At 42.6% G+C, this 16,356-nt stretch overlaps 2 protein-coding genes across 3 annotated transcripts in view; one reads left to right on the top strand and one right to left on the bottom strand.

Moving 5' to 3' along the window:
- The window catches only part of AAMDC (adipogenesis associated Mth938 domain containing), a 32,801-nt gene extending 31,342 nt beyond the window's left edge, over nucleotides 1–1,459 (top strand). The window contains exon 6 of the transcript XR_013959040.1: nucleotides 1,354–1,459. The gene's annotated coding sequence lies outside the window, so the exon portion shown is untranslated. The remainder of the gene's footprint in view (nucleotides 1–1,353) is intronic.
- Nucleotides 740–16,356, bottom strand: part of INTS4 (integrator complex subunit 4) — a 99,370-nt gene continuing 83,753 nt past the window's right edge. The window contains exons 19-24 of one of the 2 annotated variants that reach the window (XM_080641792.1): nucleotides 14,498–14,527; nucleotides 11,535–11,594; nucleotides 9,905–10,064; nucleotides 9,541–9,684; nucleotides 5,383–5,503; nucleotides 748–1,617 (exon numbers count right to left, since the gene is read on the bottom strand). In XM_080641792.1, the coding sequence (XP_080497918.1) occupies nucleotides 1,439–1,617; nucleotides 5,383–5,503; nucleotides 9,541–9,684; nucleotides 9,905–10,064; nucleotides 11,535–11,594; nucleotides 14,498–14,527 (694 nt within the window). In that variant the 3' untranslated portion in view covers nucleotides 748–1,438. Of the gene's footprint in view, nucleotides 1,618–5,382; nucleotides 5,504–9,540; nucleotides 9,685–9,904; nucleotides 10,065–11,534; nucleotides 11,595–14,497; nucleotides 14,528–16,356 lie in introns of both variants that reach the window. The other variant, XM_080641793.1, reaches the window with a different exon arrangement.

Raw genomic sequence — 16,356 nt, 5'->3', positions numbered from 1 at the left:
CATTAAAGTGCATTAAACCAGTCCTGGCCGATGTGGCTCAGTTGGTTGGAGCCTGTCCTGTGCACAAGGTCATGGATTCCATTCCTTGTCAGGCCATATACCTAGATTGTGGGTTTGTTCCCCAGTTGGGGTGCATTCAGGAGGCAACTGATATAGTTGTTTTTCTCTCACATTGATGTTTCTCTCTCTCATTCTCCCTTCCTCTCTCTAAAATCAATTAAAAATTTTTCAAATAAATACATAAATAAAATAGTACATTAAACCAAAAGTCAATCATGCCTGAATTCAAATGCTAACTCTACTTCTGATCTTGCCATTATTCTAATTAGATTTCCAAGTACCAAATATGATCAAGACTGGTCACATCTTCAGATTCTATCACCCATTATTTAATTAATCCCATTTAGTACTCCTCGAGGTATCATTGTCTATATTAGGAAACAGGAATAGCCCCTCCTAGAAAAATAGGGCTAAAGATGTGGAGACTCTTTTCTATATACCCTGTGGTGGTGCAGCTCAGGTCTTTGGAATCAAGTGGGATCTGAATACAAGCTTTACTAGCTACTGTACAGTTTTCCTACCAGTGACTTAACCTCTTAAGCCTCACCTGGCTGTTGTGAGGATTATCTGACAGGTAAAGAACATAGCACAGGCCCTTACCCATTAACATCTCTGGAGGACTTACTGTTCTTACACCCAACTGCACCTTTAACTCACGCGCAATTCCAACACTGGAGTCATCAGAGATGTAGTGGGAAGTAGCTTTATTTCTTACACGGATCCTGCTTTCCCATGATCCTGTTTTTCTTTTAAAATACAGCCCTTTTATTTTATTTTGGGTCTAAGGATAATGGCAGACAAGATCAAGAATCCCCTTCAAGGATGGAAATGATTCATTGTTCAGCTATTCATTCAGTCCTTGGCCCAGCTATTGCCTGAGTTATGGAAGGAGTCTCTCAGGCAGATAATGATGTCGAAGGCCATTCAGGAACTGTCTATGGTGAAAAAGTACAGCTGTGGGAGTTGCTTTGGAGTTGGCTCCGCAAACAGACTATTGCTTTAAGAAAAAAAGATTACGACTCATAACTGGTTCTTTTGAGGTGGCTGAAAATTGGATCTTTGTTTCACACCCGAGGAATAGAAGCATATGGAGAAAATGTTGAACCTAAACCACACAAATTTCTTTAAGGTCCAGTTGGGTGGTTTCTCAACTTTATTATAGGAAGGGATTGGGGGGTGGGGAGGAAGTAGGGGATTGACTTGAAGGTTTTTATTTTCTTAATGCAAAATAATTTATCTTGTGTCTGGTACCAGGTGAGACTCTGAGGGTCACCTGTTTCTCCTTATGCCTAGATGCCATTTCCAGGTGACGTCCTCCTGGCTCTGGCTCACTCTGATGCCGAAGAAGGGCCTTCGAGGCTACAAAGACTGCTGTGACTCAGCGCCTTGTGGGCTTGGGCATTATGTAAACTTTTACAGACTTGCTGAAGGGGATGGTGCCCTCAATGCTTGTTTCCGCCTGGGCCGATATCTCGCCCCCCTCCATCCAGGGGGATTTTGGAATGCGTGAGTTGGAGTTGTAGGCCAGCAGCAGCCTCACTTCCACCTGGCATGGTTCTGGAATAAAAGACACAAGAAATCTTCTATGACTGGGCATGGCTAGGAACTGGGGTGAAATGTCATGTAAAAGTAACATCAAAGATGGAAGCAGTAGGGTTTCAAGAACACTTCTTCATCTTTCCACATCCCTCCCTTCCCGCCACCAAACAAACACTTTCCCAGCCTACATCCTGTGAGGCTAACCCTCAGCCTGCTTCTTTGCCACCACCTTCTGCGCGGGTCTCTGTAGGCTCCCGCCACAGCTGCTGAGGATCAGAGAGCAAGCTACAAATCTTCCATAGAGGGCTTCCAGCCTCCAGACAGAGGCCCACAGGGGCGCATGTGGCCAATCCTCATGCCCAGATAACCATGCTCTTCCTGCACAGCTGACCTCAGGCCGCAGGGCTGCGTGCACCGCACACTCCACTGTATCAGTGGAGAGGAAGCCTTTGTTAGGAAATGGTTCTGACAAAAAATTCTCCCCAGTGAATAGGAACATGTTTTAGGGACCTAAAATCATTTCATTAAACCTTCTATTCTTTTATGATGTGACATTCCGATACTGATCTGGTGCATGCAGGTGGCAGGCCCCGGTGAAAGTAAAACCTAACTTGCTGACCATTTGGCTGAGGAGACAGACAGCTGCGCAGAGCACAGTACATGCTCTAATCGAGTCTGTAAGAAGTATTGGGCAGGGAGCCCAGGACTGCTCTGTGCTAAGCACATAACCTCAAGAATTCTCACCCTGCCACACCATGAAATAAACTGTCATAATCCCAAAAAAGTTCCAAGGCTCTGAGAGGTTCTAAGTGACTGCCCAATTCCACACCTGGGCAGTGACAGAATTTGGGCCCAGCTCAAACACTGAAGCAATTAATGTTTCTATTACCATGTGGTTTCAATAAAGAAGGGGGAGAGGATTTCACAAAAACATAAAAGCAAGTTCAAAGGCTAGAAACAGCATGGGCTTGGGATGTCTTTCTTAATTTTGTGTCTGGAGCAAAAAGTACAAGTGTTAGAGATGAGCCCGAGGCTCAGAAGTTCATTTGGCAGGAATGAGGGCTGGATGGATCTAAATGAACAGGGCAGAGGTCCCAGCACTTCTCAATGACCCCAGACCTCTTCCTAACTTCTCCCTGGAAATGAAAGCAGAGACTGAACTGCCATCCTCCAGGAAAGGCTTACAGGCAGCCAGAGCAACCTCGCCAAGCCCAGAGAGCACACCTGAGCATCACCACTGACCAGCGTTCATGTGGTGAGGACACGCCCACATAATTATCCCAGCCTTGAGTGTATCTAATGAAACCAGCATTACTCTCTGGTACCAGACCCAGTATCAGCTCCCCACTAGGTTTTCCTCTTTTGTCCCAGATGGCTGTTGCCAACTCCTGACCAGAACCCAGCCTTGGCTCACAGCACTTTCAGGAGCCAAACCCAGGACAAACTCTACCTGGTCATTATGCCTTCGCTTAAGACTGGGGTAAGACTGACAATTCAAGTCACTGCCATCAGAAGAAGAGGGAAAGGAGAGAAAAGAGGGAGGAGACTGGGAGAAAGAGACAAAAGATCATCTGTGACAAATCATGCAACCTACCTGTCATATTCTGGAAGAATATCTCTCCTACGAGGTATCATTCTTATTCCCATCTTATAGATAAGGAAAATAAGATAGAGAGGTAAAATAACTTGCTAAGGGTCACACAGCAAGGGAGATAATTTGGAACCTGGTCTATGTGACACAAGGCTTCTAACCTGGGAGCACCCTGCCTCCCAGAGGTCAGGCCATGCGTAGAAGCTGTGAGGGAATGGACGGAGGAGCTCCCTACCAACCTGAGAGCCCATCTCCTGGGTTAGAAGGAGGAGGCAGAGGTACATTCAGAATGTTTCACCTTAGTGTCCCAGGTCAGGAGCATGGCATAGTAGGAAAAAAATAAGGGATTTGGGAGTTAGGAAATCTGAGTGGGAGCTCAGTACCACCATGTACCAGCTAAGTGGGCCTCCACTTATACACCCATAAAATGAAGAACAGAATACTAATTACCCCCAGAAAATTCGTCTAAGGATTCAATGAATTTTAAGTGCACATTTAAAATCCTATATTCAATTTTCATTATTTGTTGAGCACCTACTATGTTAGGTATTAGGGACACTGGATATAGAAGTATTAAGGATACAGACATAAAAAAAAAATCAAGTTTTCTGCTCTAAAGAAACCATTCTAATTGGAGAGAAAGGCAGTAGAAAAAAATGAGAAAACATCTAACATTAGTAAGTGCCATGCAGAGAATTATAAAAGATTTGTAATAGTGATTGGGTAGCAACCTCTCAGAGGGAAGTAAGTGATCCTAGATGAGGTATAATTCTTCGGGCTCAGGGTAGCCTGGATTGTAGTCCTGGTTCAGACAGTGACTTGCTATATGACCAGGGGCAGGTAAGTAGGCCCCCAGGACCTTTCAAGCTCCTTTGAGCTCTAGCATGCTGTGATATGCACCTCAAGCTGTGGCCTTTCCACGACAAGGCTGTCCCACAGCCTTTTCCCCACATCTAGAATCTGTTCATCAGAAGGGATTATAATAAGGCATTCTACCTTCCTGTGGGGCTAGAGGTTTGGCAACTAGTACAGAAACATTCCAGGCAGCAAGGTTATGGAATGAGGGATGCTTAGGGAGGCAGGTTCTGGGTGAAAGCATTGCTGGATGCTCCCTCAGGACTAGTGCCAGGCCCAGGGCCACCAGTCCCCCAAGGGGGCTGCCCTGACATTTAAAAACATTTCTTCTTTGTTGAAAACTTTATAAAGTCACCTATAACTAACACTTATAACCTAATACCCCTGATAGAGGGAAACGATTAATAATGGCATTCAATAGTTACTGATGTATTTTAAAATACAGTGAAAGAAAATTCCAGAAAGCATCTAATTTCCAAAATAAACCAAACTTGTTGGCATTAAACACTTTCTCCAGTAACGGCCATGCTTCTGAATCATCTTGAATGATTTAAGAAATACCAGTGAAGCCAATTCTCCCCCACATTTTAGGTTCCGTTGACTGAGTCTCCTTTTGAAGTTTCCAAAGCAGTGTTATGCTTGAAATGTAATGTCTTTGTACTCGTGTTCTCCCATTTTATTCCTATGAATTAAAAAACAAACTCTGCAAACTCCCTGTCTTTTCACAAATTATCGAGGCTCTCTTCAGCCGCTGTAAGGGAGGGTAAAGCATGCCTACGTCTTATCATCTTATTTTGTGTTACCCCATGTAGGAGGGGAGGACAGGAACTGCTGTCATTTTACTTGTTTTGGGGTATGAACTGAATTGTTCAGATACAAAAAGAGAATGAATTTAAATGTCTGGTAAGAAATACAAAACTGTTTAATTTCCAGATAAAGCAATCTCAGAACTAACTAGTAGACTGGGAATTATCATCTTCATTGGAAAGACGAGGAAACATTCAGAAGGGAGAGTGGCTCGTCCAAGGTTGTGCAGCAAGTCAGTGGCAGAGTTAGGACAGGAATGCAAGTCTCCTGGCATCCAGCCCAGGGCTCTTTCCATGAGACTCCATTCAATTGTAGCCTATAAAACATCTGACAAAATCCTGTGCCTCTTGCTATCAAAGCAATGCAGCAAATTACTCGAGATGTACCCGGTTCGAGATGTGAAGCTCCCTAAGAAATCAAGTACAACTCTCAGCAGGCTGATTCAACCATGCGAAAACTCAAATGCCTAAGGGTGGGTGTGATCCCCAGGAGCATATTTTTCTGCCCACACTAGCCCACTGACTCCTCACCTGTCCAGGCAGTGTGGGAGAGATACACCTGAGTGATCAGCCGGTGCCGCCCTGGGCCAGGATTCCGGAAGTCTGCAGGTTTGGGGTGGATCATCTGAGCCTGGCCATCTGGATATAAGACCTAAGAGGTGACAGAAATGAGAAAAAGAGGCAGAAAGAGCCATGAGCTTTTAAGAAAATTGCTGGTGACATCTGTTGCGAACCCCATAACAAGAGGAAAAGAGAGATAAGAGCCCTTACAAAAGACTGCTCCTTGAACAGAGGGCCACAATGCTGACATCTTTAGAGCCCCTGCCCCAGCACAAAGCAGTGTTTGGTAATATGTCCTGAATCCATGATGAACTAGTAAGAGGAATAAAGTGTATCTAATAAAATGTCTTAAATAGGGAAAATATTAATCCTGATAGGAAAAACCTTCCCAGGAACCCACCAGGATGACTCTCTCCCTCCTGGCTCTGAGTCATTTCGTGGCCCAGCATCCATCATCATCCACCAAGTACTAAGATTAATTTTGTAGCTGTATTCTCTTCACTAGATTACATGTAGTTTGTCTCTTTCTACAGAGACAGTGCTCAATGAAGGGATGGCTCTAATCACGGGCCAGTTTTTCAAATCTCACAAACTGCCAGCGTTCTTTCCTCAGCATCTCAGGGGGCCCCACAGCTGTCTGTGGAAAGGGCCTATTACACTGCACAGTGTACACAGGAACTAAATGAACAAATGAAGCTTATCCTGGAACCACACAGGACCTACACTTTGTAAATATACTGATAAGGGCAAAGTAGGGAATTGCATGGGTCTTTCAATTTGAAACTAGGAGGCATATCTCAGCTCCTGCCCCATAACCTCATTTCATATCTTCTTAGATCTTAGCTCCCCTTTGTACCCTTCTTTTTTAAAGCTTTTACTTACTACTATATCTCCCGGCCCCAAATCTATTACAGAAAAAAGATGCAGGTATCCCAGCTTCCTGACTCTTGGTATCTTTAAGGACAATACTTGGGCTTACTTTTTTTTTTTTTTTAATTTTTATAAGATTTTATTTGCACCAAATTGAAAATTGTTGGGAAACAAGATCTGAAATGCTCCCTGGGCTTCATTTTTTTTTTATTCATCTTTAATTTAATTATTAATGAATCACAGCCTTTTGGTTCAGTTAGTTTTTTTTTTTAATATATTTTATTGATATTTTACAGAGAGGAAGGGAGAGGGATAGAGAGCTAGAAACATCGACGAGAGAGAAACATCGATCAGCTGCCTCCTGCACACCTCCCACTGGGGATGTGCCCGCAACCAAGGTACATGCCCTTGACCGGAATCGAACCCGGAACCCTTCAGTCTGCAGGCCGACGCTCTATCCACTGAGCCAAACCGGTTTCGGCTCCCTGGGCTTCATTTTTTAACGAGGGACAGGGGAGGGCTGAAACAGTAATGAGCATGGAAACAGAATGATAAAGGTAGCAGAATTTCCCAGGTTCTCAGCAAATCTGCCCTGGGTGAAAGGCCCTGACCATTCTGTGAAATGGCCACTGGAAGTCTTCATTCATCCTTCCCAAGGGCAGCTTGTAATTCTGTGGCCCAAGTAGGTCAAGGGAAGAAAATGGCCACTACGAATTATATTCTGAATTTCAGAAAACCTAAAAAATAAAAAAATCCCACCTCCTCTATCATCAGGTGTAATCTAGTAGGCCTGAATTGGGCTCACCGAAGTGTGACTGAATGGAGTTCCTGCACATTCTGCTTCAAAGAGATAATACACATTATTTTAACAGAGAATATAATCGTGACATAATCTCAGTGGTGTTCACTGCTACATCCCTAGCACCTAAAGCACTGTCCAGAACAGGAGCATTGTTCAGGACTGATGGCTGGACTGGATAGCACTCTGCAATCAACAGAGTTGCTTCATGATCAGACAGTGTTTCCCATCTCCTCGACTGCAGAGTTTGGCCATGTGTGTAATGGAGCTGCTGGAAGGGGTTTTCCAGTGCAGATGACCCTTAAGTATCTTTCTACAATCTCATTTATGCTGAGTTGGTCAGTGAACGTTTTTTTTCAGGAACAATGTGAAACAGTGTACATTAGAATCACCTATGAGCTCAAAAACAAATAAAATCTGGTACCCGTGGGATCTACTCTTAGGATTCTAATTTAACTGGTGTAGACTGAGGCCTGTACATCAGCACTTTTTAATGCTTTCTGAATAATTCTAAAGTGCAGCTGGGGGCCCTGGTTGCGTAGCTCAGCTGGTTAGAGTGTCGCCCTGATACACCAAGATAGAGGGTTCGGCGGCCAGTCAGGACGCACACAAGAATCAATCAATGAATGCATTAATAAGTGGAACAACAAATCGATGTTTCTCTCTCTTCTTTCCAGTCTCTCTCTCAAATCAATAAATAAAATAAAAATAATTTTAAAGTACAGCTAGGGTGAAAACCACTAGTGTGTGTGTGTGTGTGTGTGTGTGTGTGTGTGTGTGTGTGTGTGTGTGTGTGTTAAGGAGTAGAAGGGGGGCATCCATAAAACAAAAAACCAACTGCAACACAACTTCACAGCCAGCTTAGAATTAGCTCTCTGAAGTTCTCATGATTTATAATAATTCCTGCGGGGAAGCCAGAAGTTTTTTTCCTCTACTGACACCAGCAGCAAATATTATCACCTTTAAGGCCTGATTCATCCTTAGCTTTTCCCTGCCTATTCCAGGCTATATTTCTGTCCTCTGATTACACTTGCTGTGCTTGTATCCCTATTTTTCTTCATATCCCTCCTATCCAGAATTCTAATCACAGGCCAGTTTTTCAAATCTCACAAACTGCCAGCGTTCTTTCCTCAGCATCTCTTTTGCTCTTATCCTTTGCTCTTATTCATCCTTTCAGACCTTACATCTCCACAAAGCCTTTTTTCCTCAGCCTCCACCACACCCTCCAAATTAAGAGCCTTTCCAGAATATTTAAAAAAAAATTTTAAGTATATTGCAAATTTTTTATACGTCAAAAATTGAATAACCCTGTAGGGGAGGAAAAGTAATTTTCTTTCTACACTTCTAGGTTCTTGGCTAGAACCATTTGTCTGTCTCTCCTTGAAACTGAGCATCCTGAAGGCAGGAGTACTGACGTAATTACCTTTGCAACACTAGCACTTAGCATGTACAATAGAGTAAACATTATTGCATGGAAAGAAGGAAGAATGGGTGGATGGATAAATGGGTACTGCTCTTTATGGGGCTTAATTGCAGACTGTCTAAACTGATTAGTATCTCTAATACATCTCTCATGTCTCTAATATATCGATCTCTAACTTGGAAAAAAATACTCCCCACTGACTGCTTTTTTCCCACCTCTAAGTTTGGTTTGCCAAGCTGACCCACCCGGCAGCCAAAAGAACTTGTTTGTTACAGCTTGCTTGAAGCCCTGAAAGGATCAAGCCTTATCCTCACCCAGTAAGAATAGAAAAGGCCCTGTCATTTAGTGAATCCTTAGTGGGCACCAGGAGCTTTGTATGCATCACCTCATTTCAATGTCAACTATTCCTGTCTGTTAGCTGTAGAATCTGAGGTTCAGTATTTAAGGTAACTTGCACCAGACCACACTCAGAAATAAGTTGAGATTCAAGCCCAGGCTCTTTTCCAAAAAGACTCCTCTCTTCTTCCTCCCCAGTTTCCATCCTCAGGTAGAGATGAAAGGGGTGCTAAAGTTACTTTTTAAAAAATATATATTTTAGCCCTAGCTGGTTTGGCTCAGTCGATAGAGCATCTGAAGGGTCCTGGGTTCAATTCAGGTCAAGGCACATGCTTGGGTTGCGGGTTTGATCCCTAGTAGGGGGTGTGCAGGAGGTAGCTAATCGATGATTCTCTCATTTCGTTGATGTTTCTATTGCTCTCTCCCTATTGCACTTAGAGAGGAAGGGAGAGGGAGAGAGAGATAGAAACATCAACAATGAGAGAGACTCATCGATTGGCCGCTTCCTACAGGCCCCTCAGTGGGGATTAAGCCTGAAACTCAGGCATGTGCCCTGATTGGGAATCAAACCCGTGACCTCCTGGTTCACAAGTCAATACTCAGTCACTGAGCCACACAGGCCAGGCAAGGGGGTGCTAAAGTTAAATGCTTTGTTACGAAGTCAATATAGAAGCTCTATGGGAACCAAACACTGACAGACCTGGACCTTCACAGTGCTCTGAGGATCCTGCACATGTTCCAGAGTTGCATCAACATCCAGGGCCACCACTAACCCAGATGTAAACCGCAAAGGGTTGTCTGACTCGCCCGCTGGCTCAATAATGGTGGCTGAGGCTTTGTGGATCTGTAAACAAGAGGAAAATATGATGATTCTAAAGCCAGGTCATCCGTGGGTAACAAAAAAGATCCTTGCTTTTCTGTCTCCTTATCTAATGGGTGGGCATGTGGGAGCCAATCAGAAGAAAGGCCCTAGCCCCGCGGTCCAAACATGAAAGCTCATCAAGGTGAGCAGCTCTGACTGTCTGGCCAGACTTCGCCTGAAGGGCTATGACACAGACCCTGACCTGCTCTGGAAGCGGGAGGTGCAGGAAGGTACTCTGCCGCAGCATGGTCTGTAGAATTTTGACCACTTCTGCAGGTTTGGATGTTATGAGTCGGGGCATAAGGTCAAGAAGTTTGTCCACAAAGCTGTCTTGCAAGTGGGGCAAATCAGCAATGAAACACCTGGAGGAACAAACAAAAGCAAAAGACTATGCATTCATTTTGCCACAGGCTGAGCCCCAAATATCTGCCAAGCCCCAAAGTAATGAACTGGAGGAGTTCATGGTTCCCAACTGAGACAGCCAACTAATTATGCCCTAGTGACATGGTCCTCATAACAGCCTCATTTATAAATAACCTATTATATGCCAGGTTACTCCTAAGTATTTTACATTACCTTACTTAATCTTCCCAGCAATCCTGTGCACTCTTAGAAATACTTTTTGATGTTATAGATTTATTAATTAAATAAATATGTCTTTAGGATTTATCAAATGCCAAGTACTATTCTAGACATGGGACATAACAGTGAGTGAAAGGGAAGAAAAGGACTATCTTAATGAGCTTATATTCAAGCGATAGGAACACTCAGACTCAGAGGATATTTCACTGAGGCTTAAAAAAGTTAATTAACTTATTCCAAACTTTGACTGATTCCACAGTACTTATGCCTTTTGGAAGCGTTAGTAAAAAAATAAATAAATCACTGAGGAGGTGACATCAGTAAAGGGACTCACAGGCTAAATTAAGAAAAATTTAGAGCTCTAAACAGATGAGGAACTTTAGCAATTCAGAAGTTGTCACCTTTCCAAAAAGCTCTTCAACCCAACTGTGCAAAAATAGACTACCTTAGACAACCTATAAAACCAAGAGGCATGAACTTAGTTCAGATTTGAAGGCAGAATCTTAGAGAGCCAAGTTTGACTTCATTTACTGGAGAACAGCACCTATGGGTGAAGGGTGGTATTGCAACCCAGCCCTATAGGAAGCTATCACCACCCAAATGAAAAAAGAATTGCAAAGTTCAATCATATAAACCTCAGGTTTGGTAAAGTTCATGGTGGTAGGGATAAGGGATGGCAGAATTAATCATCAGATTTAATGGAGTGCTTTCAAACCCTATAAATGCCTCCCTCCTGGTATTATATTGACTGTACACCACAGGTTTGGTCACTACCTGGACTCCCACTCATCTACTGCATCTGTCTTAACTGATTTGTATTATACAGAACTGAGAAAACTATTCTCCAAAATAAAAGTTATTTTTACTTTGGAGTAAGTTTTTGTAGATTATAAAGAAATATGCAAGTGTAAACACTGGTTTAAGAACAGACAAGTTGTGACTTTTCAACAAGAGTTTGTGAGTTTTCCCACATAATACTTGTCTTTTTATGGTCCAGCTGAGTGCTGAATGCAAATGATTCTGGATGTTTTTATTATTCTAATGTTGTATGCTTAGGTTTGAAGCTATGATTAAAGAGGTTTATATACCACTAAAGAAAATACACTAATGAGGGTACATTGGCACAGATAATAGTTTAACTGCATGGGCTAAACCAAGAATTCTGGCTTGTGATCGCTCTTGTCGCTCTATAAATGATATTCTCTGCATAACTAAGATTTAATTAACTAGAAGAGTGGAAATATACTTACCTCTGAAAAAAATCCACTTCCTGTAAAAACTTTTCACACATCCCAAATAGGAGGTCAACTCTGGATAAAAGAAAAAAAAAGTTATTTGCTTGTGAAATGTATGAACTGAGGAGTGAGGACCAAAGTCCAAGAATTGTGAGTCTACATGAAAGGAGAATGAGCATATTACACTATAAAAATTTATCTCTAAGAGAATACAGGACTGCTAATGGACCTAGGGGGAAATATATGCCAGGATCCCAAGACCCGACTAAAACACTGCAGTGTCCATTAGGCTCAATGACATTCAAAATCAAAGACTCTCACAGGCCACCCTTGGCACCAGAATCACTAAGAATATAGCACAGGAGCACAGCCTGCAGGCAGTGTAGTTTCATGGTCCTCCTCTGTGGGAGTCCTTGCCACAATACACTCAGCAGCCCACAGAGCTGTCTGGGAACTTTAACTCTGCAGCTGCCAAGTTGAGTGCAAAATGAAATCTATATCAGGCAAGTGTGGAGACCACCCTGGCTTAGAAGCCTAATGTTCCACAGGTGCTAACAACCCATACACTATGGGAGAACCCATAGGCATTCCTTCCAGGGTCCCCAGAAGGGATATGCTCAGTTACAAGAATCGTACTCAATGAAGCCCAAAGCTATGGGGTCTGGCATCATTATAGATCCTTCTAGTCTACATGCAGTTTTCTCAGAGATCATTTTTACCATAACAGTGTTACCTAGTAATATAGTTGACACTACCAGGTTTCTAGGGAACAGACCTAGAAAGTTAACCAAAGGTCAAATTCTCATGCAGTAGGGGGAAAGGTTTTGTTACTTTAGTCTTTCTACTAAAACGTAAGTTCCATGATGTTTCCTGACATAAGCAGTTATTCAATAAATATTTGTTGAATGAATGAATGAATAAATGAGAAATGGCAAATGGAAAACTTACTCTACAAGCAACATTCATTTAAATTGTTTCCTAAACAGGTAGCACTTGAAACCTTCTTAAGTCTGTTGAACTACCAGAGTGGAACTGAAATTGATAGGTTAACCCACCAAAGACCTCCAGGTGTGAGAGGGCTGGATGGCAGAATTCTAGCTAAGCAGGGGCTGAAAAGAAAACAATTTGCCAAGCAGTGCCATTTTCTGGCCTACTTCTATAAAACCAGCTGGACGAGCTTACAAGCAGTAAAAAACAAAGGTTTGGAAACTTTCCCCAAAACAGACAGGTAGCTTCACCTACATACTACATAAGGTGGGCATCACCCTAGCTCAGTGGTCGGCAAACTCATTAGTCAACAGAGCCAAATATCAATAGTACAACGACTGAAATTTCTTTTGAGAGCCAATTTTTTTAAACTTAAACTTCTTCTAATGCCACTTCTTCAAAATAGACTCGTCCAGGCAGTGGTATTTTGTGGAAAAGACACACTCAAGGGGCCAAAAAACCGCATGTGGCTCGGGAGCAGCAGTTTGCCGACCACGGCCCTAGCTGGTTTGGTTCAGTGAATAGACTGTCGGCATGGGGACTGAAGGGTCCTGGGTCTCATTCAGGTTAAGGGAACATATTTCAGTTGCAGACTCAATCCCTAGCCCTGGTCAGGGTGGGTGCGGGAAGCAACCAATTGATGTGTCTTTTCTCTGTACCTATCTCTCCCTTCCACTCTCTCTAAAAAGTCAATGGAAAAATATCTTCAGGTGAGGATTAACAAAAATAAAATAAAGTGGGCATCTACCACTAAGAATATTGAAAAGAAACACATATTAAGTCATATCCTGGTGAAATTTCTGAACTCCTACTTTTTCCTTGATGTGCGAAAGGAAAGCAGTGGAAGAGCGAGGCCCATTCAGGGAAATCGAGCATTGATTTACAAATGTTGGGAAAGCCTACACCAATTATCAACTTAAACTAGTTTAGACTTTCATGTGTAAGTATGCAAAGACAATGGAAAATTATTAAATGTTATGAGGATAATTAGGAGCTGAAAAGAAGATCAAGCAGACCTCAGTGAGATGAAGTCAGGAAAGAAAACACAGAAACCTTTAAAAATTTTTGAATAAGTACCATTGTGAGATTTAAGAGGAAATCTGAAGGTATACTGCATTAATAAAGCAAGAGAAATTGCTACAAAAAAGGCAAAGAGAATAAAGCACACTTGCAAATAACCAGTACAGCAATCCCTCCTTATCCACATTTTCACTTTCTACAGTTTCAATTACCTGTGGTCAAGAGTGGTCTGAAAATATTAAATGGAAAATTCCAGAAATAAACAATTCATAAATGTCAAAATGCACACTACTCTGGGCAGCATGATAAAACCTCACACCATCTCACCAGCGGCATGAATCATCCCTCTGTCCAGCGTACCCACACTGTACATGCTATGCACCCATTTGCCACTTAGTGGCCATCTCAGTTATCAGAGCAACTGCTGAAGTATCGCGCAATGCTTGTGTTCAAGCAATTTTTATTTTATTTAAGTGACCCCAAAGCACAAGAGCAGTGATGTTGCAATGTGAATATGTCAAAAAGAAGCTGTATAGTGCTTAAGTGAAAAGGAATGTATGTATAGGAGAAAACATAGTGTATGTAAGGTTCAATACTATCTATGGTTTTAGGCACCCACTGGGGGTCCTAGATCGTATCCCCTGCAGATAAGGGAGGACTACTGCAATAATGAAACCAACATTAAAAGAATACTAGAAGGAAAAACGATGAAAACTGAAATGGTAAATTAAAAAAGCATAGTGAGGAATTTACTCAGAATATAAGAGTAGAAAAGCAAACAAAAAATATGAAAGAAAGATAAAATATAGGAAAATAGATCCAGAAGATACAACATCCAGTATGAGGCTGGATTGGATGGAAAAAGCAATAATTAAAGAAATAATGGAGGGGGGAAACCCTGATCTAAAAACAGAGTTGAGACTTCAAAGTCTCAATAAAGGTCAGTAAGAATACTGAAAAGAAACACATACCGAGACATATCCTGGTGAAATTTCTGAATTCTAAAGAGAAAAAGAAAAGTTTACAGCTTTGAGCCAGGAAAATTAAGCTTCCTACAAAGGAAAGAGAATCAGACTGACATTAGACATCCTGGCTGTGACATTAAATACTAAAAGGCAACAAGCAATATTTACAGAGTTCTGAAAGAATTCCATCCTATATAATAAAAGGGTGACATGCAAACTGACCCTAATGGTAGAATGACCGGGAACAACTGGTCGCTATGACGCGCACTGACCACCAGGGAGCAGATGCTCAATGCAGGAGCTGCCCCCTGGTGGTTGGTGCACTCCCACAGGGGGAGCTCTGCTCAGCCACAAGCCGGGCTGACAGCCGCGAGTGCAGCAGCAGTGGCCTCTGCAGTGCTAAGGATGTCTGACTGCAGCTTAGGCCTGCTCCCTGGCCTAAGCTGCAGTCAGACATCCCCTGAGGGATTCCGGGCTGCCAGAGGGATGTCTGGAGAGCAGGCCTAAGCCAGCAGGTGGACATCTCCTGAGGGGTCCTGGACTATGAGAGAGCACAGGCCAGGCTGAGTGACCGCCACGAATGCACAAATTTTCAGGCACCGGGCCTCTAGTTTATATGAGAGCAAAGAAAAGCAGTTTCAGACATGCAACATCTCACTGAGTATACTACTTTCATACTTACTCTGAAAAACACTACTAGAAAATGTGTTCCAGTCAAATAAATAATGAATGAGAACAAGAAATTTAAAAAGTCAAATGTGGTAGAAAAAGAACAGTGGAGGGCAAATTGGGGTGAATAATTTTGATGATTTATGTGTAAAAATTAATGCATATTTTAAGAAAGAATTCTTAAAATAAGAGCTATATTATCTATCTATATATAAGGCTAATATGCTAAGTGTCTGTCTGACCGGTAGCTATGATGCGCACTGACCACCAAGGAGCAGATGCTCAATGCAGGAGCTGCTGAGCTGCAGTGACTTGGCAGCGGCGGTTCTTGGGTGATGCACCCTGAAACCAGAGAGGAGGGAGCCCGATTCCTTGCAGGGGCACACGATTTCACCTTTGGCTGTGGGCTATGTTGTTGCTGGGGCACTGTAGGCCCGAATCTGGTTTACTTGCACCCTTGTGTTTGCGTTCCACACCCCGTGTGACAGCAACTTTGCAGAGTGCCCTCTCGCACTCTGGGACCCCTCGGGGGATGTTGGAGAGCCGATTTTGGTCCAATTCCCACAGGCCAGGCCGAGGGACGCCACCTGCCAGAGGGACGCCCCTCACTCCGCAGACGCCCTTTGAGCCATGGCACCACCCCAGATGTGGCTAGCCGGGGAGGGACTGTGGGAGGTTGGCTCCAGGGTGTGTCTCACCCAGACCCGCCCTACCAGCCACCTTCTAATTAATTTCCTTTCAACGTGTACAAATATGTGCACCGGGTCACTAGTAAAAACATAATAACATAAAATTCCAAATTAAATAGTATGAGACAATTAAGTAAAAGCACACTAAAACTTTCATTTTGGTCTAAGGTAATCTTGATAGAGGTGCTCATAAATTCTATTTGTTTTATGCCAATAAGTATACGTTCAATAGATTTATTAAAAATATAATAGTGAAAATAGTATTTATACAAATAATATGAGCTTTTATCAGTGTTTACTCTAAATGTATAAGGAAGTATTTTAAGGGCTTTATATATAAAATTCATTAATCCTTATAATAACCCTCTGAGAGAGAGGCAAGTACTATTATTATCCCAGTCTAATTTATCAGAGGAACAAACTGAGGCACAGGTTTATGTAATTTATCCAAGGTCACTATGTTTGCAAGTGGTAGAGTCAATATCTGAACCCATTCAATAAGGTACC

This window comes from Plecotus auritus, assembly GCF_963455305.1.
Source record: "Plecotus auritus genome assembly, chromosome: 9".
In the NCBI taxonomy this organism is placed as follows: Eukaryota; Metazoa; Chordata; class Mammalia; order Chiroptera; family Vespertilionidae; genus Plecotus; species Plecotus auritus.
The sequence above is the reverse complement of the archived record's forward strand: the minus strand, read 5'-3'. Positions and strand labels throughout refer to the sequence as shown.